The sequence below is a fragment of the Symphalangus syndactylus genome, chromosome 23, assembly GCF_028878055.3.
Source record: "Symphalangus syndactylus isolate Jambi chromosome 23, NHGRI_mSymSyn1-v2.1_pri, whole genome shotgun sequence".
NCBI lineage: Eukaryota > Metazoa > Chordata > Mammalia > Primates > Hylobatidae > Symphalangus > Symphalangus syndactylus.
This window is the reverse complement of record NC_072445.2, coordinates 28,108,448-28,134,599: the sequence shown is the minus strand read 5'-3', so window position 1 is coordinate 28,134,599 and position 26,152 is coordinate 28,108,448. Positions and strand designations below refer to the sequence as shown.

The 26,152-nt window shown below is 33.8% G+C and overlaps 1 protein-coding gene across 4 annotated transcripts in view; it reads right to left on the bottom strand.

The window, feature by feature from the left end:
- Window positions 1–26,152, bottom strand: part of FAM83B (family with sequence similarity 83 member B) — a 216,347-nt gene that overhangs the window by 12,643 nt on the left and 177,552 nt on the right. For all 4 annotated transcript variants that reach the window (XM_055263906.2, XM_055263907.2, XM_055263908.2 and 1 more), the window contains 2 exons: window positions 3,297–3,461; window positions 2,196–2,320 (listed from right to left, as the gene is read on the bottom strand). In XM_055263906.2, the coding sequence (XP_055119881.1) occupies window positions 2,196–2,320; window positions 3,297–3,461 (290 nt within the window). The remainder of the gene's footprint in view (window positions 1–2,195; window positions 2,321–3,296; window positions 3,462–26,152) is intronic.

The following is a 26,152-nucleotide window of genomic DNA, read 5'->3' as shown; positions in this document are numbered from 1 at the left end:
GCGAGACTCCATCTCAAGAAAAAAACAAAAAAACAAAAAAAACTCCCAGCTCCACTAAACACACACTGTCAGACGTTAGTCGTGACTTAAAAATTCCGAGTTCCTGGCTGGGGGCTTAAAGTCCATTAAATGTAAATAGTAACAGTATGCTGGTTGTAGCATGGACCTCAACTGTGATGATTTTTATGTGTGGCTAAAAATGGAACCTGAGAGGTGCCAACTTCAGCCAATTTGTCTTTTGAAAGTAACTTTTATTGAGCTCATGAGATTAAAAATGAAAAAGCCTATAAAATTATCTCAGTTTGATTTATAGACAATGCTTTATCAAACATTCATCAATGTTAGTGTCATGTTAACTCCTCATGTTTTCCTGATAACATCATCACCATGTGAGTGAACTGTCACACAATGTGTAACTGTGGGAAATACAGATTCTGGGCCTCTGCAGGAATGGCAGGAGTTTAGAATCCAACGATATCCCATGGCAAAGAATACTGAATTAAAGAAGAAGGCATTTTCAACTTGCCTATGAGGAAAACAATAGCAATACCAGAATATGAGGGACAAAGGCTGTTTTTAAACCAAAAGGATATTTACTTTTAACCAAACTAGTTCATAACTAGTCTATCACATCTCGTTCGAATATTGTTAGCAACAGGAAAGGTCTATGATAATGTCAGAAAAAATAAAAAGGACAATGATTACAACTATGAATTATTTAAAGAAATATATTTTAAATGAACTTGAGATAACACAGAGAATAGAGTGTTAGTTAAGAGTTGTGATGAGTCTTTTATAATCCATGGTCCTAGAAATTCCATAGTTACTATCATAAATAGTAACTTAAATTCCGCCTCTGGCTTCCGATATAGACAGAAAGATAGAGATATATAATTTTTTTGTCACTGCTGCTTGATTTTCCCCCACATTAATCGAAAGTAGCTCAGCTACAGTCATTGCAACACTAGCAACTATTAATATCTAGTGGCAGCAAAACAAAGCTGAGGTAAATTTACTGTCAAAGATAATCCTAAAACTTAAATAATAACCATAGAAACTATTAATTATGATGAGCTTAAATAACAATGATTCTACAAGTCAAGTGAACTCTCAATTTTAATTAAAAGTTCAATTAAAAACTCTCTAAAACCAAGTGGGTCTGGACAAATATATTCACATATAATGAGTCTTTAAAAGGACTCACTAATTTCAAGCACTAGTTGTATTTTCTGCTGTTGATATGTTTTCATTTGGAACTCCAAGCAGCATGTTTTTTTAAAAAGGTCCTGAGCTTAAAGAGAGAGTTAGCAGAAAGTAACAAATCAAGTCCTAAAATAATAGTTAACATTAGGGGTTTGGGATGCATGAACTCATTTAATCCTCACAACAATGACATGAGGCCGGTTCTATGATTCATTTTATAGCAGAGCAAACTAAAGTGCAACCAAATAAAGTAACTTGCCCAAGGCCACCATTTCAATGTGATACCTCCTTCTCATGGACTTTCTGTTACTAAGACAGGAGACAAAGGTTTCACCTTACACAGTCGTGTTCACATCCATAGCTCTTCTGGATTCTTCCCTCAGTCTTTAATAATGAATCTACCCTGCCTCAGTGACCTAGCAGTTCATGGGTATTTGCTGGTGCTTTTATCTGCCTATTTATGTAGCCTCACTATGTATCTGATTCAGGAATGAAGCCAGGGGATTTATTTACAAGAGAATATTAGGGCAGTGCTTACACTCTTGAGCCAGCCTCACCTGGACTGGGCTGCCAGTTCTACTTTGATCAGATTCTTAAGAATACAAATTAAGAAAAATCCATTTACCAGATTATTTAAAGTGGTAAATAGCTTCTGTTTTTACAAACGATTGTAACTAAATCCATGCTATGTAATATTTCCATAAAGAGCAAAACCACTTTTAGTACCATAGAGCTATAGGGAACCTTAGATATTGGTCAATGTCTTCATGTTCTGGATGAACAATCTGAAGTTATATGATTTGCATAAGATCTTAATGCTCTTTAGTAGCAGACTCATAACTCAAACCTGGGTCTCTAATCTCCCATGCAATTGTTCTCTCTTTTTTTTTTTTTTTTTTTTACTTTTAAGAAAGAGCTTAACTGATTAAAATTTGAAACTAATAAATCATCTAAATGATTGATAACACTGAAGTTAAACACAATGATCTTACCTGTAAGAACCGTACATCACTTTCTGGCAGTCAACTAATAAAAATTTCTGTTCCATTTTTCCATGGAATTTTGCCCCTGTTTTTGAAAGATAATCTTGGCCTTTTACTGTTCGCACTCGAATATTCTAGAATTATATATAAATAAAAAGCAGACATTATGGCTAGGAAAAGAATATTTTGAAAACCAAAATCCATATCATGATAGAATCTTAATATAAAAGAATTTACTTGAGATAATTAAAAAAAAACTCCCAAATATTAAATCCTTAATGAAAGTAATCCTTTAAAATATACATTTCAACATAGCTTAAATAGGAGATTTCACTTTACATTTATACATAATGGCATCAAAATTCACTTAGCCTCTGACTATAAAAAACCCTTTTGGGTTATAATGCCTTGATGATAAATTAACTAAAATTAAAATTAACCTTCCTTTTAAAAAGTCAAAAGTAACAGAAAATACTACGTGAAATGATTCTGATAAGCAATACATGCTGAACCACAGAAGCACCTGAGTCACTGGTTTCAAAGCTGTGCATGCAAAACTGATGTATTAAATATTAATCAGTAAAAGCACAATATAAGACCCTCATGAAGGCCGGGCACGGTGGCTCACGTCTGTAATCCCAGCACTTTGCGAGGCCGAGGTGGGTGGATCACGAGGTCAGGAGTTCAAGACCAGCCTGGCCAAGATGGTGAAACCCCGTCTTTACTAAAAATACAAAAAAAAATTAGCTGGGCATGGTGGCAGGCACCTGTAATCCCAGCTACTCGAGAGGCTGAGGCAGGAGAATTGCTTGACCCGGGAGGCGGAGGTAGCAGTGAGCTGAGAATGCACCACTGCACTCCAGTCTGGGAGGCAGAGCAAGACTCCGTCTCAAAAACAAACAAACAAGCACTCTCATGAAGATGTGCTTTCAGTCACATTCTAAAAAGTACAGGAGACCTTTCTGTGATCAGTCATTCCATAACCTTAAATACGTATACTTTTTTCCTTTTAAGTTTTATATTCACCTACCTTAAGATGCCTTACATTTGACTGAGTTGGAAATGACACATAAAATACTTGAGGAAAAAAAAAAAAAATAGAATTCTTACCCTGAGACGCTGAACTGAACAACCTTGTTTCTCAGTCATATTTAGAAAATGATTAAAATTGGACTCATCAAGCAGAATGTAAACAGATACTCCTCGAGTTGATGCCTCAACTATTTCTTTGAAAATGTCCACATCTGTAAATATATCCATCACTAAAGCAATGACCTGTTAAAGATAAGAATATGAAACAATTTTAGATCCTTGATAGAGAAAGATTTAAGAAATTGCTTACTTTCAGTAAAGGTCAGATAAAATTTTAAAAATTAAATACATATATGTATGTATATACAAATATTCATTTCATTTTCTAAAACAGAAGATAAAACCATACTAAAATAAGCAAATAACTATATGCAGATTTGTAACACTAAGTCATTTTCATATTAGCTTTAATTTAAAGGAAATCTGCATTTCAGTAGGATTTTGAAAAATGGGCAAGTTCATATCATGGATTTCAAGACTGCCTGTAAGGTAGACAAACAGGACAAGGTGGAAACCAGTGTTACAATTTTTCTAAGAGACATTTCCAGGGGAAAGTAGGATTTTTTTGAACCAGTTGTTAAGAATAAAGGTCTTGGGGAACTGAGACAGAGAAAAAAATATTCTAGAAATAGAAATATACCTAGGAAAGGATGAAAGATGGAGAAGGAGTATAAGATGACTTGAAGACCAAAAAAATTGAATATACAGTTGTTCCTCAGTTTACTGGGAATGGTTCCAGGACCTCTGCATATACCAAAATCTGCACATACTCAAGTCACAGTCCGCCCTGAAGAACCCATGTATATGGAAAGCAGGACCTCCATATATGTGAGTTTCACACTCCTTAAATACTGGAGTATCTTATCCATGTTTGGTTGAAAACAATCTGCAAAAAGTGGATTGAAGCAGTTCACACCCATGTTGTTTAAGGGCCAGCTGTACTTGCCTAAAATTAGTTTAGCAGATAAAATAAGCAAAAGAAAAAAGTGAATTAAAAAGGTGATATAATTGAGAAGGAAATGCCCTAAAGAACAGGTCCCTAAGATGTAGAGTCTGTGTTGATTGTTGGAATGAAAGTAAAATAATGCTAGAAGTAGGGGAAAAATCATTTAAGTGGTTGTCCACCTTCTATGTGCCAGGCATATTTATTGACCACCTACTATGGGCCATGCAAGAAGAACAAAATCCTGCCCTTGTGAAGCTTACATTCTAGCGGGGGAAGACATAATAAGTAATAAAGATAATAAATAAGTCAATTATGTAACAAGCTATAGGTTTTTTGGAAAATAAAAAGAGCAGAATAGGGGATCATGGGTTCCTGGAAATTCAGGAGGAGTTTGGGGGTTTCGGGGAAGGTCTCTCTGAGACAGTGTCCTTTGAATAGAATTTAAAGGAAATGACATTATCCACATTGATATCTTCAGGAAGACTGTTGCAGGCAGAGGAAACCAGCAACTCTGCTCTGGCAATCCAAAAAACAGAAAGGAGATAGCAAGAATGAAATGAGAATGGGAGAGTTATCACAATGTCTTAAAGTCATTAAAAGCCTTCAGTATTTTTTTTTTTCTGAATAAGACTGTAAGCTATTAAAGGGCTTTGAGTTGAAGTAATGAAATGACCTGGTTATGTTTTGAAAGGATTGTTCTGGCTACTGTGTTAAGAATAGGCTTTAAAAAACGTAGCAAGGATGGAAACATGGAGGCCAGTTAGAACTACTGGTGCAAGTGAAGTGGGAGGTGATGATGTGTAGGACCAGGATGGTAGTGTCAGGGATGAAAAGAGATAACCAGATACTGGATATCTTTGAGTTCAAAGGTCTTGTGGATGGATTGACTGTAAGGTATGAGAGAAAAGGGAGAAAAAGTGAAGAAGACCAAGGATCAAGCCCTGGGACACTCCAAGTTAAGAAGTCTAATACCAGAAAAATTCCCAGCAAAGGAGACTGAGGAAACAAAGGGCAGGTGGAATCCTGAACACCAATAAAGACAGTGCATTTGTAAGAAGGAAGGTGAACTTGAGAGGTTCAAATCCTACTGCTAGGCCAAGAAGAGTTTTAGTGGAGAAGGAACAGCAAAAGCCTCAGTGGAAGGCATTTAAGAGAGAATCGGGGCAGATACTAGATATAGAAGATACAGAAAACTACTTTTGTGTAATTTGGCTACAATAGGAAGCAGAGAAATTGAGCAGTAGGTGGAGGTTAGAGCTGAATCAAAAGAAGTTGTACTTTTTATTTTTTAATTGACATAAAATTGTGTGCAATCATCACGTACAACATGATGTTAAGATAGAGACTCAATCTAGGTGTCCATCAACAGATGCACAAAGAAAATGTGGTGTGTGTGTATAAATGAATACTGTTTGACCATAAAAAGAATCCTATTTGTTACAACATGAATGACCCTGGAGGGCATTATTTTAAGTGAAATAAGGCAGACACAGAAAGACAAATACTGAGTGATGTCACTCATATGTAGAATCTAAAAATATTTTATGGTGAGAGAAATAACGGTATGTCTTTATGCTAATGAAATGCTACAGTAAAGAGTAAAATTAATAGTGCAAGAGAAGGTGGGAGGTGAGGTGGAGAAGGCGAGAATTTCTGGAACAATGTCTTTTAGTAGGCAATAAGGTACAGAGTCTAGTGCAAAAGTTAAAAAAAAAGAGAGAAAAAAGAAAATTATAGCACAGAGAGTAAAGACCAGTAACTGGTCACCTATTATATGAAGCCAGAGGGCCAAGTATAAAGGTGCAGATGCTGGTGGGGGAGACAGTGTGGCAGTGGTGCTGTGGATGTTCTCTTCTGAGTTCTTTGATTTTCTCAGTATGGTGGGAAGTAAGGTCTTCAACTCAGAGTGAAGATTCCAGAAGACATTTTAAAGATCTGAGGAAAAGGGTACTATGTAGTCATCTCGGAGAGTAGAAAATAAAATAAACTAAGGAAATATCATATGGTTGATGGTTAGCTTTAAGACTCACCAGGTCATAAATTTAATATGGGACCAGTCAAGGTAGTTGTGAGTTATTCTTCAACCCTGTTTGGTGGCAAGCCTCTAGGAATGGAGTAGGCAGAGTTTGAGTTAGCCATGGCTGTGGTTCTGCCATGAGTGTATAACAAATTGAAAAAGGGCAGGGAGATCGAAGGTGTATATAATATGGAGTGGCTGAAATGATTGATCATGGGCTTTAAGTTTGATATAGAAAGGAGAGAAGATGTCATGAATGTGAGAGGCAGTGAAATGAAGGTAGGATAAATGAATTTTAGATCCTGCTGGCATTAAAGAACATTAGATATCAAGGATTATTGTTAAAGATTGAATATATATCTTACCTTTAAAATATACATGCTAATATAGTTACAGATGAAAACATCACGCCTTATATTTACTTCCCATTATAATGGATTAAAAAAATGGCCGTGAATGATAATTGTTGAAGCTAGTTGGTTGTACATAAGGGCTCCATATACTATTCTTCCTACTTTTGAAACTTTTTATAACATAAAAATTAAAAAATTAAAAAGACAAGAATATGTTTTACTAGCAGATACTAGAGATGGTAAGCCAAAAATAGAAGGAGAGGCGGTAGTCAGATGAATAGTGTTGAAAAGAGTGACAGAGACCAGGAAACAAAAATTGTAAAGAAATGAGGGCGAATGGAATGACCTGAGAATAGGCGAATGGCAATATACAGCATAATGTAACGGATACATTGTGAATACGTTAGAAGATGAGCAAAGTTATGGATAATATATGAAATAATTTTTATTTACTCTAATTACAGTATTTAAACAAAATACTGGACCATGCTCAAATTTTATCTGTGATGACATCCTTCAAACTACCTGTGAAACATACTCCAATCAGATTTTCTCTAGAAAGAACAATTTCAATCATTCCAGTAGCTTCCCACAATCTTTTTCTTATTTATAAATGGTATGAGGAGCCAGATGAAGGCAGAAACCAGTGATAACAGTCTCATCCATGTTTGAGAATACTTTTCATAATGTCAAATATACAAAAAGTCTTAAAATCATACCCAAAATTATTAATTTAATGCATTAGCTATGCATTAATGAAGAGTGTAATGATATATACTCATTAAGATTTTTAAAGTACATATTATGTATTTATTTTATAAAATAACTTTTAAAAACATATGTCTGGTGCAGTCTGGCACTAATTTTTTTAACCAGAATTTTCTGAATACAGAAACAGTATTATACAACATGATATTCTTTAATTAGCATATCTAAAAATTTATTTTTAATTTGCCAGATAGTCTCCATGTAACACATTACTTTAGACTTTGGAAGTGAACAAAAACACATTACTAGGATACATGAAGGGTTTTATTTGCAAAAAGTAATTGAAGTCAGTCAGCCAATGGATGTTTCTGTCACACTAAATGCAGAACAAATGACAGTCTTTCTTGCATGACAAAATAATACGCTGGATCAGCATCCAGAAGACTAGATTACACATCTCTGACGAGCTTATCTGATGTCAACCAAGCCAGGTTGCTTTTCAGGGCTTCTGTTTCTTTGTACTCTCACTTGATGTGTGGAAAAATTACATGAAATCTACAGTAACTTCTAGCTATGCTGCAAAAGGCCAAATAAAATGTAACTTTTTTTTAAAAAAAATGATGGGCTACATTCCTAGGAAAGAATAATAATTAGAAATGAGGTATGCTAAATCTGACCTGAAATTATTACATGCTTGGTTAGTTATCAAAATTACACTGTGTTACACACATGACCACATGGCTATATATAATTGAAGAAAAATTATATGCCTGATTAGTATAAGGCTTTTCAAAAGGTACATCAATTGATTATATTAATACAGAAACCAGTTCTATTAATTGGTATTCATTAAACTACCATGATGTTATATATTTCTTAAATTATTTACTTGCTTCTTCATTAATTCTTGTCAGGAATTCACAATTCTTGCATTATAATCCAAAAAGGTAAATAAATAAATGCATTCATTGGAAACATGAGACTTAGAAAACTTTCAGAATGCTATCTCAGGTCATTTTTAAGATTTGAGTAAAACTTCACTTCTTTTAGTATTAACGGTCTCCGAGGACCTGACCCAAGACATTCGTCTTCACTTATCTTTCTTACAGTACTATATTTTCCCGAAGCGACCCAGACCCCGGAGGACACCGACAGTATATATTACATATATAGTCAATGAGTATTTTGAGAAGTTCATATTCATTACAAAATTTAAGGCCATTCAGGAAAGTACATAATCAAGTGTTAAGTAATACATGGGAATGGTAATTCAGAGAAAGAAAAAACAATAATCTATATGTATGTGGTTGTAAAGGTGAGTATACAGTAGAATGAAGTAGACAACATGGCTTCATGGATAAGCAGTAAATAATGAGTAAAACTATTTTTAGCCATCCAAGGTGAAAGGCTAGTACTGCAAAGATACAGAGGCAAAGGTAAAAAAGAAGATGAGGGTAATATTCTAACAAATGTTTATTGAATTAACATAAAGTTAAATACAAAGATCATTATGCTCACAAGTAAGGAATTAAATTTATTTTAATTTATGTTAAAATGTTAGGATTTATACAGATTATGAAAGATCTTGAAAATATGATTCATTATTACATTTGGTCTGGAGACCAATATAAGTGCTAGAAAAGAGAATATCTAGTCAAAACAGCGTGCTGGGAAAATGTGTCTGATAGTAATACGCGTACTGAAAATATCTAAGTTCTACTGAGTCATACAATTGCATAAGATTGTGAAGCCTTCTGTAGAATTTTTATTGTAATTTAATAAATGCACCAAATAACCAAAAAGTGTGGTAGAAACCAGTGATAAGAAAAGTGAAAATAAATGAAAATAAATGACAGATTTCATAGAAAATATTCATTACAGTGTTGACATTGAAAACTTGCATTTCCTTACAAATATGCTTCACTATTTCCAATATTGCATGTTGAACCCTACATTGTTTTTCCCTTTGAAGTCTATTATAATACAGAGCTATTAGCAATATGCTTTTGTATGACCTAGATACTTAATGAAATATAGGTGTACCTTGGGTTAATGTTCTTTAGTCACACAACTGTCATTATCACCCTCACAATTGAATATTATTCAGACTTCTTTTGTAATTGCCTAAATAGAGACAGGAAGATTTACTTTTTTCAACAGAAGAAAAACTCATATGAAGTTCTAATTTTGAAAAAACAGATTAATGGAGCTCTACAATAACATTATAACAAAATTCAACACAATTGAAAAACTTTAAGAATTAAATAACAGAAATAAAGGGATATGACCACTTAAGGGACATATATTTCTAAGTCTGTAAACCCTGTCAAAAGCAATCTGCTAAATGATTTCAGAAAAAAAAAAAATGAGGCTGATATAAAGAAGTACCTTTGGCCCAAATCCTTCTATAGCCTAAGTAAGAGTATCCATTTTGCATGAAATTTATATATAATATACTGTGTGCACTATAGTATTGCTTAGTAACTTACAGCTTTACATTATGGATGTATTAATAATTTCTCAGAATTTAAGAATCTATCCTAACTGCTATATCTATATATCTACTGGTTTGGTCTGCCATAAATTAAGTGATTCTGGGAAAGTCACTGAAATGACTTTGAGTCTCACACACCTCTAAATATAATAAACAAATAAACCAGAGAATATCTTGCATGTACCAGGTTCCAAAAGTCTATGTTTTCAATAACCATTCATTCACTCCATATTATGATGGATAAAATAATATAAATAGACATAGACTTCAAGCACTATCATAAAAGAGTATTACAGAGTTTCATTTATATATATTAAAACATGAGAACTGAGTCACACTAGACATCTTGGCAACTTATTATTCAAAGTTGATTGATATATTACTAGGGGGATACAAACAAGACTTGATACCTATAATCCTAATTATCTAGACTTTGTAAATAATGAGATCTCACTAGTTTTTAGCAATTGGATTAAAAGGTACATTGTACATAGCTTGCTCGGTGAAAGCGGGGGAAAAATCTAGATTATTGTAATAAAAGTCAATTGGAAATGTAAAGGGCATGTTTGGGTTCTGTTATGGCAAAAATTAATTTATAAAATGAATACTAGTGTATGGCAACTCAGAAGGGAATCTGCATACATTCTTTTCCACATTATTTGCATCATATCACAGAACTGAAAATACTTAATATCACAAAAATAAATCACGTTTTTACCTTTGTCGAGTTTAAGGAAATCTTTATATCAGCTCTGTGCAAGTAGGCATCTTTGATGTTTAAAGTAACTTTTGCTCTAATAAGGAAACCTACAAGGAACTGGGAGGAATAAAGAATGAGGAGTAGGCCTAAAAGAAACTGCAAAGACGAGCCATGGTTTTTTTACTGATTTCAACAATTCAATAATCTTTCATGTTCTAACTTCCTCAGTACTTCCTGAAAAGTTACTTTTTTTGAAACTTGGTCTGGTAAGTGTCCCACGCATGCGCCCTCAAAGCCAAGATGTTGGAGGGTCAGGACAGAGTAATTAGTGGTGGAAAAATGAGCTCAAGACCCCTCAGCCTCTCCTAGATTAGAATAATCTAGCTCTGTGATCACACAAACAATGCACCTTACAAAGCATAAGAGGAAGCTCTGTGGGGAGTTACACCATTTGAGGGGATGCTGGAAGACAGGAGGCAATGCCAAAGCATATTTAGTTCAACCAGGAAACAATTAAAATGCCCCCAACTTTGTGTACAATCTAACTCTCAGTATGTCAGAAGGATGTTGATATCGTTTGACTGTGTCTCCATCCAAATCTCAGCTTGAATTGTAGTTCACATAATCCCCATGTGTTGTGGGAGAGACCTGGTTCAAGGTAATTTAATCATGGGGGTGGTTACCTCCATGCTGTTCTTGTGGTAGTGAATGAGTTCTCCCAAGATCTGATGGCTTTATAAGAGGCTTTCCCCCAGTTCACTCTGCACTTCTCCTAGTTGCTGCCATGTGAAGGGGACGTGTTTTCTTTCCCTTCTGCCATGATTATAAGCTTCCTGAGGCATCTCCAGCCCTGCAGAACTGTGAGTTAATTAAACCTCTTTCCTTTATAAATTACCCAGTCTGGGGTATTTCTTCATAGCAGTGTGAGAATGAACTAGTACAAATGTTCTTTAAAATAAAGATGTGTGCTGTATTACTACAAAGTTAGAAATCCCACTGTTTTCTGACTTGCTGCTATTGAAGAATCAAGGCCAGTTTTAGTAAATTCTGACAATATTTGTAAAAATGTGAGGAGAAATATATTTGAAATTAATAATAGACTTTGCTAAGAAACTATGAAGCATTCATAATTTTTCAAAGTGTATGTTATAGTATTCTAATACTTCATTACCATAGAATCACTTCATTAGGAATGAGTATCAAAATATAATATTTATATATGACTTTTTCCTTCATTCTCAATTTTATTATTAAAATTGTCAAACCTACAGAAAAGTTGAAGGAATAATAAGAGTATCTATAACCCATCACCAATATTTTTAAATGTTAAAATTTTGTCATATTTAATTTTATGGGTATTTATTAAGTGATATGGGATCAAAATTCAGAGTAAAAACAGATACATCTGATATGGCTATATTTTTTAACAAGAGTTAGAGAGAGGGCTTTGGGTGGATACATAAGGCAACTTGCTAAAACAGAAGAATTTTTTATGAGACTTTATAAGCCATGCACTAAAAGTAATAAACATTTTTCTACTTAATTTCTTAATAGCTTACTATTAATTTTTCAATTTTGCACTATTACCGAATGTATAATTGGTCATTTTCACTGGTGCTATTTAAAAGAAAACTTATTATGGAGAAAATGAGTATTATAATAACTGTTAGATTATTAATTTGAACCAAGAAAAGCTACTCAAAATTCTGACCAAGAAGGTAAAAATTCTGAACAAGAAGGCAAAAGGTAGATCATATATTTTTAAATTTTTCTCTGGCTCTTTTATTTTCACCAATCACGAATATAGGCATGCATTAAAGTGAGAAATGATTAAATTATTAATTTAATTATATAAAGAAGACATTGGGAAGGGAATATTTAAAAGTGGAAATTTTTTAAAAATCACTTTAGAGTTAAGTGAAAACTTTAGTTGTAAATAAAACCTCTGGGTTAGACTAAAACATATCTGATCTTTCTAAACACGTGTTTTGTAATTATTGAGTTAGTTAGATCTTTCCATAATTAACCACACAGCTTCAGAGTATTTACTCTGTTATACCTAGTTTCTAAGGTAGTTATAACTGATATATTTCAGGTATTCAATAAATTTTTGTTGGGATGCAGTGTCTACATGGCACCTGTTCTCAAAGAGTACACAGTATTGAGAGACTCATTCATAGAACTATAAATCATTGTGACATTTGCCATAAAATGTACATAACACAGTAGAGCAAACTACTGTAAGGGAATAATTGTTTATGACTAAGAATTATGTGTCATCAGTACCTAGAGCCTACAGTGAGTGAGGCATCCCTATGGATCTCGTTTAATAAGGGAAATGAGACTGTCTTCTAATAATCAAATGTCAACAAATGAAAGCACTGGCATTCAAAGTCCCTTAGCAGAGAGCAAGGTCTGCAAGATGTAATAATAGCCAGATGAAAGATAGCAATATAACATATAAAAGTAGACATTTCAGTAGAAAAATGTAGAAGTTGGTTGGTAAGTCATGAAAACAGAGTCAAAGAGACAAATACTGCCCACATTCATCTGTGTACTATCCAGAAGAGAGGAGGGGTATGGAAAGGCATGAACTTGATCTTTCTATAATATTGGCTAGGTATATTTGGTTTAGTAATGGCATCTGAGCCAGATGCATTTTAAACATCCTATTAGCTCCTCTTGTTCTGATTTTATAGCCTTCAAATATATTGGGACTTAGTGTGTATATTGCCACAAAGAGAGACTGAGCCAGTTGGAAAACACAAATATGCTAGGATATTGAGCACTTACAATTGGCACTGTAAAATGAAATTATTTTGTCAGACATCCGTGTTCCAAGCTTAGTCAATATGAGTTTGTGAATCTGGCTTTTAAGTCTTAAGTGTAAGGTTCAGAATCTAGATTTTGGCAAAGTGACTAAAGAAAAAGAAATTTCTCCCTGAGACCTCTTGGTAGGTAACTTTTTCTCAGTAACATAATTATCCATGGTCCTGAGATAGCTATTATCTTATTTTGTACTTTAGTGATATAAAAGGGTGTCTTCTATGAAAAAAGAAGTGAAGGGCACTGCAGGCAGAAAGAGAAAGAGGGAAGATAGAGTAAAAAACCCTCTGTGTAAGGAAAATTGTAAAATAGTGCATGAATAGTGCATGAAGAGGAGTTTGGGGAATAGGAGCAGAAGCTTTACGAAGGTTCAGTGGCAAAGCAGCACTACGGCAGAAACAGCTAGAGGCCCAGATTTGTTGGGAAATGGACTTCTATTAAAAAAGAGATGGCAATAAAGCTAGAAAGATTGTAATGGTAAATTTGGCCAATTGCAGAGGGAAGCCCTTGAATGCTAGGCTCACTATGGATTCTACAAGGCACAAGAGTGAACCATTCATAAGTTTATAGTCAAAGAATTACATGATTAAAACAATACCTGAGAAAATTAACGTGTTTGAATACATAGGATGAGTTAGAAATGTGAGTTTCTACCAGTAGGTAGAAGAGTTAGGGGGTTTCAGTCCTAATCTAGCATAAGATGCCAACGTGGATGGTGAAAGCAGGAATAAAATGGTTGTAGGTAAAGTTGTAAAGGATGATGTGACAAGACTCATTGGCTAATTGCTTCTAATGGATAACAGAGAAAGGATAGACAGAAATCTCTAGGGTGTAGAGACCTAAATTACATGGAGAATCACTGTAGCATTATAAGAAAACTTAAAATTCAGAAGTAGTATTTCATTTTTGTGTATAAAGAAAGCCATCAGACTAAGTCAAAACAATATGATAAAAAGTTGTGTTACTTTTTAATCTACCTACCATTCATCCGTCTATCCATCCACACATCCACTCATCTATCTATGCTTTTTTTAACTATAAAAACTCGAGAATTTTTATGCATAAAATTTTATGCATAAAAAAGTTGGGGAACATCAAAAGAATAAAATGGGAAAGAGGTGATTTGCTTGATGATAGAAGATATCAGTGGCATCACAATGATATGGTATAAGCACAAGAGAAAAAGTCTGCCTTAGAATTAAGTTATACAAATATGCTAAAACTGTAGGGAAGAAGACAATGGGTGAAAATGAAAAGGCATATTGTGGTGGTGAACAGGACATAAAGGAGAAATGGGAACCAGAGTAGGGGACTGTCACGATGCCATTAACATACCCTTCATGATTGAAGGTAAAGTTTTCCTCTGGGTGCAGTCAGTGAGGGCTCAGATTGTGGGCTTGCCAGGAAGTGAAAAAGATCAGAATAGCCGCTCTGAGAAATACAGTAAGAGTTTATGAGAAATTTTTAAAGGGTTGGCAGAGTTCAGTGAGAGCCCAATTGAGATTCAAAAATGTAAACTTGAAGTTGACATTTTTTACAAATGTTTTAGACATTTTCCAACAATGCTCAACAACCCTGGAGTGAAAGCAAAGGCAGCAGGAAGTGGGTTTGACTCAGGATTAGGGGTTCCTCAGGTTAATAAAGAGATAGGTTCTGACACAAATGACCAAACAGCATCCAAAGAGACTGATGAATAGATAAGAAGAATGTGAAGAGACCGGAAATCAGCATAAGAAAAAAATTCAAATTCAGTGGGTTTGATAAAAAGTGACCTCTAGGGTGAGACAGAATGTAAGTGCTAGGTTCAATATACAAATAAATAGATTATTTTTTATTATGTCATGAAACTTGGCATTTCTAATATGTAACATAAACTTAAGGTTTTGTCCTTTCTAGCAGCAATGTTATACAACACATAATTCATGAATAAATTCTAGTTTTTCACAGTACTTTACTGATGTTCACGGGAACACACCCATTGGTATCTTACGTTTAAAGACACCTAGAAAACAGAAAATATCCCACCACTATTTACCAAAAAAGGAAAGAGATTAAAAGATTACTAAGAGACATATCAACAAAATGCAATGTGTGGACCAGATCTTGTTTGGATTTCAACAAAACAACTGTAAAAAGACATTTAGGTAACAATCAGGAAAGGATCAACACTGCCTGGATATGTGATAATATTAATTATTATTTTTATTCTTTAGGTTTGATAATTACACATGGGGTATATTTTCAAAAGCTTTTTTTTTTTTTAAAAAAGACAATAACATTGAAACAATTCAGATGAAATTAAAAATATATGATGCATGAAATTTGCTTTAAGGCAATTCAGCAAGAGTGGGAGATAGGAAGGAAACAAAATTGACCACAAGTTGATAATTACTGAAACTGATTCTTCATATACATATGTTTGAAAACTTCCATAACAAGATGTTAAGTATTCAATGACCTATCTTAGCTTTTACTCCATCTATCTTATTCCTCCTCGTGTTTTTTTTTCTTCTATTTTTATCTCTCTTTAACTTGTATATAACATTCTTGCTAAATTTTCCCTTTTCATTTTTGTTCTCATTCTCCCGAAGTCACCTTTCAGTATTTCCTTTTCTTCCACAAATGTCTGTCTCTGTATATCTATTGCAATCTGAGATCTGCCATTTTCTACTGGGGTAAACTGAGAGGAGAAAATTATCTCTGAACCTCTATTTCCTCATCTATAAAATCAAATAAGTACTTCCTGCCCCATGGGATTATTGGGAAAGTTGAGATTATGAATACCAAGTTGTTAGAGCAGTAGCACATGGTAAAGAAGCATTAAATAGTGGCTACTACGAATAAAAATGTTGGTGACAATATAACTTGAAGAATAGAAATTGATAGTTCCACGCGTAAAGAGAAGATTGGTGAGGTGTTTCACATTTCTCAAGCCATTATTTTAATTTATGTTGACCTTAGCCAAATATTCTTCCAACAATTAACACAACAAATGCGGCAAAACAAAACTTTCTATTCCCATTTTAAGAGGTTGCATTCTTTACTTGGGTGATAATTGTTTCACTTTGATGTCAAGTATAAACTATTAATTAACCTAGCATAAAAAATCAAATATACTGCATAGCAAAAATATAGTCCTATTTATTTTTTAGTAATTTCCATTTGAATAAAAAACTTAAATGTAAAGTAGTTAAGTCATAAACTGGTAAAGTAGCAATTTTGTATTTAATGTAATATATTCCTACATCTGTACCCAATAGTCAATTTCTATCTACCTAATCCCCTGTTTATTTCACTCCACTATTCCTAATTCTTCTTTTGGATATTTTCACACCAATAGCTTCCATAAATTATGCATTATTTCTCACTTTCAAGCCTGAAACTTGAAAGACAGCATACCTTTGGTGGTAGAAAACATTTGTTCTCAAAGCTAAAGATGTTAGAAATAAATTTTCAGGGGGCCATCAGGCTAAACTGAACAACTTTAGCCATGTTACTTAGAATACTAACTGAATATTCCTCTCACAAGTATTTAACAACTAATGATAAATGAAAACAGATAATCTATAAACAGATAAACAATATATAAATATAATATATAGTTCAAATTATAAAACTTAGAAAATATTTTTCAATTGGGCTGTAAGATGCAGAGTTCGTATTTTATTAACAATTTCTATTTTCAACTTTTCAAGTAATGATTAAAATCTCACCGTCAGAATCTTTTGTTTTTTTTTTTTGGCTGGGGAAATTATGAAGTATAATTCACTTCCTTTCCTTAAGCATGTTCATAAAAAAGAACTTGTCAGTGTTCTGATTTGGAAGGTTGCTTCTCTTTATTATGTATTTTACATCTAAAAATTGACATTTTATTGAAATTGAGATTGCCTATATCAAAAGCTAAAACAACCACATTTACTCCAACCATTTTCATTACATTAAACCAAATTGTTTTATTTGTGAAATTCAAAAACCTTCACCGCCTTATGTATCACACTTAATATTCTAAATAAATACGTTATTTGGGAAAATAAAATATGCTTCATACAAACATATCCTGAAGCAGACAGTTAAGTTATAAACATAGGGATCATGAAATATAATGATTAAAGAAGAAGAAAATGAGACAAAGAGGGCAAAACATAGGAAAAAAGTATAAAAATTATCTTGGAGCAGTACATTAAATGTCGTTACTGTACCAAAAATATAAAATGGCATTTAAAAACTTACTTAAACTTTACATATTTCCAAAGGCTGAATAATTTCATCTTTCATACATAAGGACACAAATAATACTAAAAAGATATATATATTGTGATAAGCAAAATTTAAATTAGAATTTCAATTTGGGCAAATGAAATATTTTGAGACAATTTAAATATGCCTATAATTTAGATTTCTTGAGACTTCATTTTCAGAAACAGATCAATTGGCAAGAGAAAATTATATCAGATGGCCAATAAAAATCCCAATAGTCACAGCGAAGGAAAAATTATCCAAATTATTAAAATGTGAAGCAGTTCAGTAAAAAATCTAACCTTAAGCTATTATTTATTACTGACCTTACAAAATACAACAAAGCCATATGCTAAGAAGGGGCCCAAAGTATTGTGTCATCAGAGAGGAGGGAAGAAAAGGGTATTGTAAAATATTCTTCTGAATTTATAATTTGTGACAGTATGTAACTTATTCAATAAAATATTTAATTTTAAAGTAAATTACAATTTGTGAGCATCTAAAACAGGCTCCTAACCCCACTTCCTGAGATAACCTTATCACTAATTATCCAGCTAAAAGTAAAAGATCATCTCACTATTTTTTTAGACTTCATGTCAGACTGCCTTTTTTTTTTTTTTCTTTAACTCAAACTTCCTAAGTAAAGTTTAGGGGCGTTTCTTTCAATTCTAACATCTGGATCAAAAAACAAAGACGCAAACAAATAGTTGGTAACATTCTATATAAAAATGTATAAAATATTTTTCTATTACACATACACACACACACATACACACACACACACACACGCTGTGTGACATTCTCTGTTCCTCTCATGCTGACTCTCTCTGTACCCCCAGAAGAAAAATGATAGAAAACAGACTAAGAAAAGAAAAATAGCTATAATTTGGCAATCAGGAAAAGTGATTCTTTTCCTTTCATTTTGGTATATGTATATTTTTACAAAGCTGAGATCATCTTATGTGATATTGTATGTTGCATGTTTATCATTATGGTATATTTTCTTATTACAAACTGTCGTTGCATCCCATGTTTGGAAAAAAACAGTTATTCAAAGCAGTATGAAGAATGTAGTCTGCACACAGAAAGACCAGTCATAACTCTGCTGCAGAAGTCCAGAAACGAGAATCTAAGTTAATTGGCAAAGGAGATTCTATCATTCAGGGTTCTGGCGGGAATCCAAATTTCCCTAAGAGATTTCAATGCTGACATTTACGAAAATGAGACATTTATGAAAAGACTATTTACTGAAGTGTGAGCATGGCTCAGGAAACCAGCATGGGAGACAGAACTCTGGCACTCGAGGAGTGAGGGAGCAAGAGAAAAAACAAGCAAGCAAATAGAAAGTGAACTCTGCCCCGCTCTAGCGTTCTACTCTCCTGCTGGCATTTCCTACTAGGCAACCTGGTGACCATCAGAAAGGCAGGCAGCAAGGAAGCCCAGCCAATGCAGTCCATGGCATTAGCCTCGGAAAACAAAAGGGCAGAGAAGGATGGAAAATGGATCTGGTAGAGGCGAGAACAGAGTAGCATGCTCAAGGATGTAGAACAATGGACTCGGATTTCAGAGACATTTAGAAACTAGGTGGCAAATATAAAACCTGACAGTCAATTGGATGGTCGGGTACATGAGGAGAATGCATTTCCAGGTTTCTTGTTGGCTAAGTGATTGGTGTTGTCAATTACAGACATCTGGAGATTGATTGTTGGATAGAATCCATCTGGCTTTGGGTCGCTGAGTTCCAGCCATCTATGAAACAGCTACGTGGTAACTCATTGTGAGCTGGTTTTCATGGTCTGGGTTTCAGAAGAAAGCTCCTGGCCTCCAATTACCAATCTTTCTTTCAGATAAACTATTTAAAAATAATTTATGGAATCATATATAAATTCTTTACAATGATATTCAGTGTCTATCAAAAGTTAACTTTTCTTCTTAGTTTCACACCTTACTGAATCTTCCATGTGTGCTGCTCTGATGGCCATGTACTTTCCCAATATCATGCTCATGTGGTTCCTTCCGTCGAAAATCCCTGTCTTTTCTCTAAGAAAATTCAACTCATCTTTAAAGGCACAGGCTTCTGCAGGCCTCTTCATAAAGCCTTTGCCAATTCTCTGAGCCTAAACTAACTGCATCCTAATTTATGCTCCTCTACAGTTTAGGTATACTTTTAGTGGAGTGTTTATTTTATTCAGCCTTGTTGCTTACTTATTACTTTCTTGGGGGCAATAAGTTACTTGAGGGTAGGTGTGGACCTAAGTCATTGTTGTATCCCATCCAATTATAAAACTTATTATTCACTGTTATTTCTCCAAAGCATCAGGTACAGTTATTTTCAAATACTAAACATGCAAATAAATATACTTAATGACTATTTCATCTTTTTGCTTTTGAATTCCTGAAAATTGTAATAATTTTCTAAATGAAGCAATGCCTCGGAAATCTCTCATGGTACTAGGTTGGTGCAGAAGTAATTGCGGTTTCACCATTGAAAGCAATGGCAAGAACCGCAATTACTTTTGCACCAAACTAATAGTTTTCATTTGAAATCTACAGCATTCCAAGAGGGAGTTGCATTGGAATATACAGACTGTTATTACTTTGCTTGCTGGTCTTCTGGTTCTAGGTAATATTTTATGCATGAACACCTGTATGAAACAGCTAGAAGACCCCTAAAGGTCACCCGCCATATATTCAAATAAAGTATAACCTGAAATACATTCTAAATGCTACGAGTAATAAATGTAAAAAATATGAATCTTAGTAAGTTTGGAATAATAACACTTGCATTGTGGAAGGTATTGTAAAAATCAAATTTCTCAAAACAGCCCTATGAGTTGTGTTAGACAAGTAGTATTATTTCCACTAATACAGACACATGCCAAAGACATCAGCAATAAAAGGTTAAATATCATAGAAACTAATATTTATTTAAGATCACACAGTAAGTGATGAAGTGATGACTAGAACTAGTTTTCTTCTAGATCAGTACTCTACTATTACACTATATAACTCCAGCCCCCTACCAGAATCAAGGAAAAATGGTTATACCTGAGGGGTTCCAGAACACAGAATCCAAATTGATCACAGATGTATGGTTAATGCTCCATCAATAAGAAGGGTCAAGGAACAGTATGATTCAAAGTTCCATTCTTGAAGTACACCTGTACCCCATGTTCTGGAATCCTGCCTCAAACTTCTGGCAATTTCCATGTTACTGCCATTTGGGTGAAGCTGGTATTGAATTGTACATTGTCTCTATGATGAGCTATAGCTGAAGCAAGTCTAGGACAGAATCTTAAGTCTGAGAACTTCAATTATAAAAGCACCTAAACCCATTATGGATGAGAATTTATATAATGTCTAATGAGAAATTATAAAATATAATTTTTAAAATTTTAATTTAGAAATTAAAAATTAATGAATCAGAATAAACCAGAAATCAGAAAATGTTCATCTATGCTAAATACAAACAAAATTTATATGACAGATTTCAGAGTGTTTGAAGGAGCTCTTTTCTTTCGTAGTAGAATGATACTTTAGGAATAACTCTCAAAAATGAAAGAAACTTATCTATTAAAAGTTAGAATCTCAACAATGAAAATACAATAGCTCATGGAAGAAATTGCTTAGTTTCTAATAAAGAAACAGAGGAAAGAAAAAAGATAAGGGAATAAGGAGTTTGAGAGTGAACGAAATCACTAAATACAACTTCTATCAGTAGAATAGCTATCCTTTACGCAGCATCCACCCTGTCAGTAATTGCTAGACATTTTTTTTTTTTTTTTCCATGAAATCCCAAGAAGGCAGAAATCTCCATTTGGTCAAATTAGACAGCAACAGCTGCCTTGTTATTTTGAAAGTAGCAAGCCCACTTTTTTTTCATTCTCTAAATTATGGCCAAGAAGAACCTTAAATAAGTAATGGTAATTTTTTATTCCTTAAGTGGACTTTGATTCATAACATCATATCTGTCTCATGTCATTCCTTTGATAAAAATCATATGGTAACTTCTTCAAGCTAAGTATGTTCTTATAATACTTATGACCTTAGGTCTCTTCCCAAGCCAATATAAAAAATGTATTAGCTTTAGAAATCAAGATTCTTTCAAATCTTAATATATCCTCAAAAATTTGGCAACGTTACAGTGTTTAACCGGAACCTTGCATGGAACAGAAAAAATTCATACATTGAACAAATACATAAATTAGGTCAACTCTGACCTCTGAGGTGCCTTCAAACTCTGAAATTCTATGACACTATTTTAAAAAAAAACTTCATAAAACATTCTCTATGAAAATATCATCAAAACCTCTCTTCTACTTCCTCAGTCTCATCCTGTCAGAAGGCTCCTTATGTTGAAAGCTAATGAGATGTTAAGTATAGAAATTGAAAGTAAAGATCAAATGAGAGCAAAGAGAATAAAGAACTGAAGATGCAGTGCCAGGTTTCTGAGAATGCTTACTAATGTTACCCAAAAACTTACTCATACTGATTTTTTTTAACTTTTTTTATTTTAGCCACATTTAATACAGCTTTGTGGTTATTTATTTTCCACAGTAATACTTCTAAATCATTGAGATATGTAAATACAATAATCTATGAAAAATAGCATATTCTTAAATACCATTTGATTGAATAAAACAATGATAAGAATAATCTTTAATTAAAAACATAGTAAGACTAATGTAGATAATAGCTTTTCTATCCTAAAGAAACAACAGAAAAGGCTGGAATATGTTTCTAGCATCTGTTTTATTTTACAGTTAACTGGCACTCAAGAAAAGGCACAGGCTGATAATGGATGCATAGCACGTATTAAAAAGTAGGCTTTCTCCATATAACTGTAATAAGTATAAATTTGATGGTACTGTTCACCCTTAACACATTATAATAATAGAACAAATGGAAATGGGCATTCATAAAACAGAATGAGTTTCAATATAATCAGGAAAGAATGTCTAACCAAAAGGGTTCACAAATATATATTAGACAAAAGAGACTGTATAATATCTGCTGTATCTGTGAATATACTATTTCAGTATGTTGTTACTTAGTCATATTACTTGGACTGAAATATAATTCTTAGCAACATCCTCTATCAAATCACCATTTTTAAAAATAATCTATTAACTGAGGGAATGGTCAATAACTTGTCTTGCTTTAACTATATACTATATTAGATTGAGTTTTCAGTCTAAAAATAATTGCTTTCTCGGCCAGACACGGTGGTTCACGCCTGTAATCTCAGAAATTTGGGAGGCCGAGGCAGGCGAATCACCTGAGGTCAGGAGTGAAAGACCAGCCTGGCCAACTTGGTGAAACCCCGTCTCTACTAAAAATACAAAAATTAGCTGGGCATGGTGGCATGCGCCTGTGATAGCAGCTACTTGGGAGGCTGAGGCAGGAGAATCGCTTGAACTCAGGAAGCAGGGGTTGCAGTGAGCCGAGATTATGCCATTGTACTCCAGCCTGGGCAAAAGAGTGAGACTCTATCTCAAAAAAATAAATAAATAAGCATAAAAATAATAATAATTGTTTTATTGGTTTAAATTTAGATAAGAAAATCGATAAAATAGGTACCAAAACACCAACTCAATTCATTTCATGTATGTTAACTATATAGGGTAATTGTCACAGATTCTGGCACTTTTATCTGCTCTTAATAGTATAAATGACCTAGTTTATATTTACATTGAACTAGACACTCTTTATCTTGTGGTCCTTTGAAAATGCCATTTAAATAGAATCTACAGTCTCCATAGAGCTAGAACCAGCTGATCAGTTGAAACAAAGAGTCTTCATTTAGAATGTCACTGGTTATTGTAATATGTTTTTGTTTTTTTTTTGTTTCGAATAGTAGGTGCAGTGAAATGAATGCAAAAGAATAGTGTCAGGGAGAATACATATAAACTATTCTGTATAGAATCTTAACCATGAAATGAAAGAGGAAAAATCATAACTATTGATTTTTCCTCTTTCATTTCATGGTTAAGATTCTATACAGAATAGTTAACCATGAAATGAAAGAGGAAAAATCATAACTGACATAAATAGGATAAATAGTGGGATTTCGTTCCTCCGATAGAAGAGAAAAACATGTTTATAGGGGGCAAATGGGGAAAAACAGAAATGGAGAATTCATAATATAAAGGAAGCAATTTCCTTTATATTATGATTATGATCATAAAAGATTATGATCCTATGGTCAAATCTTGATATTTTAGTTTTATTCAACTTTCTTAAATGTCTCTATTATTTATTTTGTTAACATATAAGTTTTAGCCTTTACTAAGTTACATAACCTTTCTAAACTTTTTATTATCTCAACTGTGTAATTAAGAAAATAGTAAAGACTATTTTACACACACAAAGTTTTAGACAGGAGGAATAAATTTTTGAGATCTACTGCGCAGCATGTTGACGATAGTTCATAATAATGTATTGTATTCCAAAATGGCCAAGAATAAAAATGTTGAGTTCTTACCACAAAAAAAATAGGAAAGAATGTGAGGTGAAAGATATGTTAATTACCTTGAATTATATACTGCACAATATATATATATATATAAAAACTTCACATTGTACCTGATAAATATATACAAGTATTATTTGTCAATTTTTAAGTTTCAGGTTCATAATTTAGTCCTTTCAGCACAATCGCACAGATACTGGGAGCTTCGTATTAGGGAGATAACTGGCTTCCTGAGGATTCCTGCCACCCAGTCAGTAGTAAAGCTAAGACTTTACCACTACGCTATGCTATTCCCAGAACAGCAGGGGCCAACAGTCCCAAACAGCACCACTATCTTATATTTTCTTTGCAGCAAATAAATTCTCCCTGCTGACCCTAGGTTCTTTTCTCCACCTCTTGCTCTTTGAGTAGATACAGAGAAGACTTTATTCCCACCAGGTGCCCTGCAACTACTCCTCCTATCCACCTACTCCAGGTCCTGCCTTAACCACCATTGCTACTACCTCTGCCAATCATTTTACACCTTGCCAGAATGTCTTTCCTTTCTTTACACATCATTGATCTCCTGTGCTCTCCCTCCTCCCCCTTTCTCTGCTCTCTTATTTCCCTTTAATTTTCTTCTGTCTTTCTTCCTCTTTCCCCGCTTCTCAGAATGCATTTTTTCTTCGCTTCTTTTTACGGCTTGCCTTCTCCACAAAGCTGGTAGTATTTGCCACCCACTCCTACCATGCCAACTTTGGCTAGCATTCAGTTCACGAAGCCATGGCCAAATCCTGGCTCTTACCAAGTTCTGGCTTCATAGCTCTAGTCCTAATGTCATCTACTAACCTTAGTATCTGAGTCAATTAGTCTAATGTCTTAATCCTCAGTCAGAACATCTTTGGTCCACCCATGGAATGAATAGTAATGACTGGCATGGGCAGAGGTGAAGCCATATCCATATGTTTGTTTTTTATTAAAAAATGTACTGGGCTCTCCTTCGCTGACAGGCACCTGTGAGAGATATTAAAATAGAGCTGTGGAGTGGGGCAAGGAATGGGAGGTGTGTTTTCCTTAAATTGTCTTAGAAAGTAGGGGGAGGCAATGATCTAGTTTAGAACAATACTTAATCTTTGGACAACAGCACCTCTACATAGAAATGGCAGTACCTGTAGATTCACTCCACAGGTACCTTAGAACTTGTGGAAGACCATGATACTGGCTGCTTTTGAAGAAGTTTTGTTTTCTCAGATGGACTTGATAACTGCCTATACATCAGCATATGTACTGATCATCATTCTCTAGCACCATTAAAAACCTGTGAAGACCAATTACTTTGTAAAGCATTTCAGGAGAGAAAGAGTCTTTCATTTATAAGTTTTTAAAAACATTGACTTATTACTTAACAATTGAGCAATGAACAGTATGTAAACAGACTTTAAACTGTGATTAGTCTGAGGAGCCTTAAAATAAGCAGTAAATTATCTTGGCCAAATGAGAGGGCACAATAACAATCTAGGATGCAGAGGACAGTTTTCAGCCTAACAAAAGAGGTTTCTCCCAGCCATACTGGATAAGGGTTGCCATGAAATCTTAGTGAGGAGCAGCTGGGAAGTGACACGAGAATCTACTCTGTACAAGTGTGCTACATAAGCATATGGGGCAATGATTCCAACATTTGCCTGAAAAATGTAATGTAAGACTATACAGAAAATGTCAGAGAAAAAAGTAATTAAAAAACCTATTATGTTAGAATAAAATAGTATGTTACTGGCATATAAGAAGCAGACAAGTAGAAAGGTATGTAGAAAAAAATAAAGAATGAGTTTAAAAAAACACTTGAGATTATTTTATGAAGATGATTTTATAGCAGTTAAGAAAGGATGAAATATTATATTAATGTAGTTAGGAAATAATAAAGATTAATACCCCAAAAGAATAATTATTAAAACCAATATAAGTGGCCAAGAAACATATAAAAAGATGCACAAGACCTCAATAACAGATGACTGCAAATTAAACTATCATGTTTTGCCTGTCATCTTTGTTAAAAATTGAAGCTATTGACAACATTCAAAGTTAGCAGGTGGTGTCAGAAATATTCACATGAAGTCTCAATGGTAGTAGAAATGCAGACAATTTT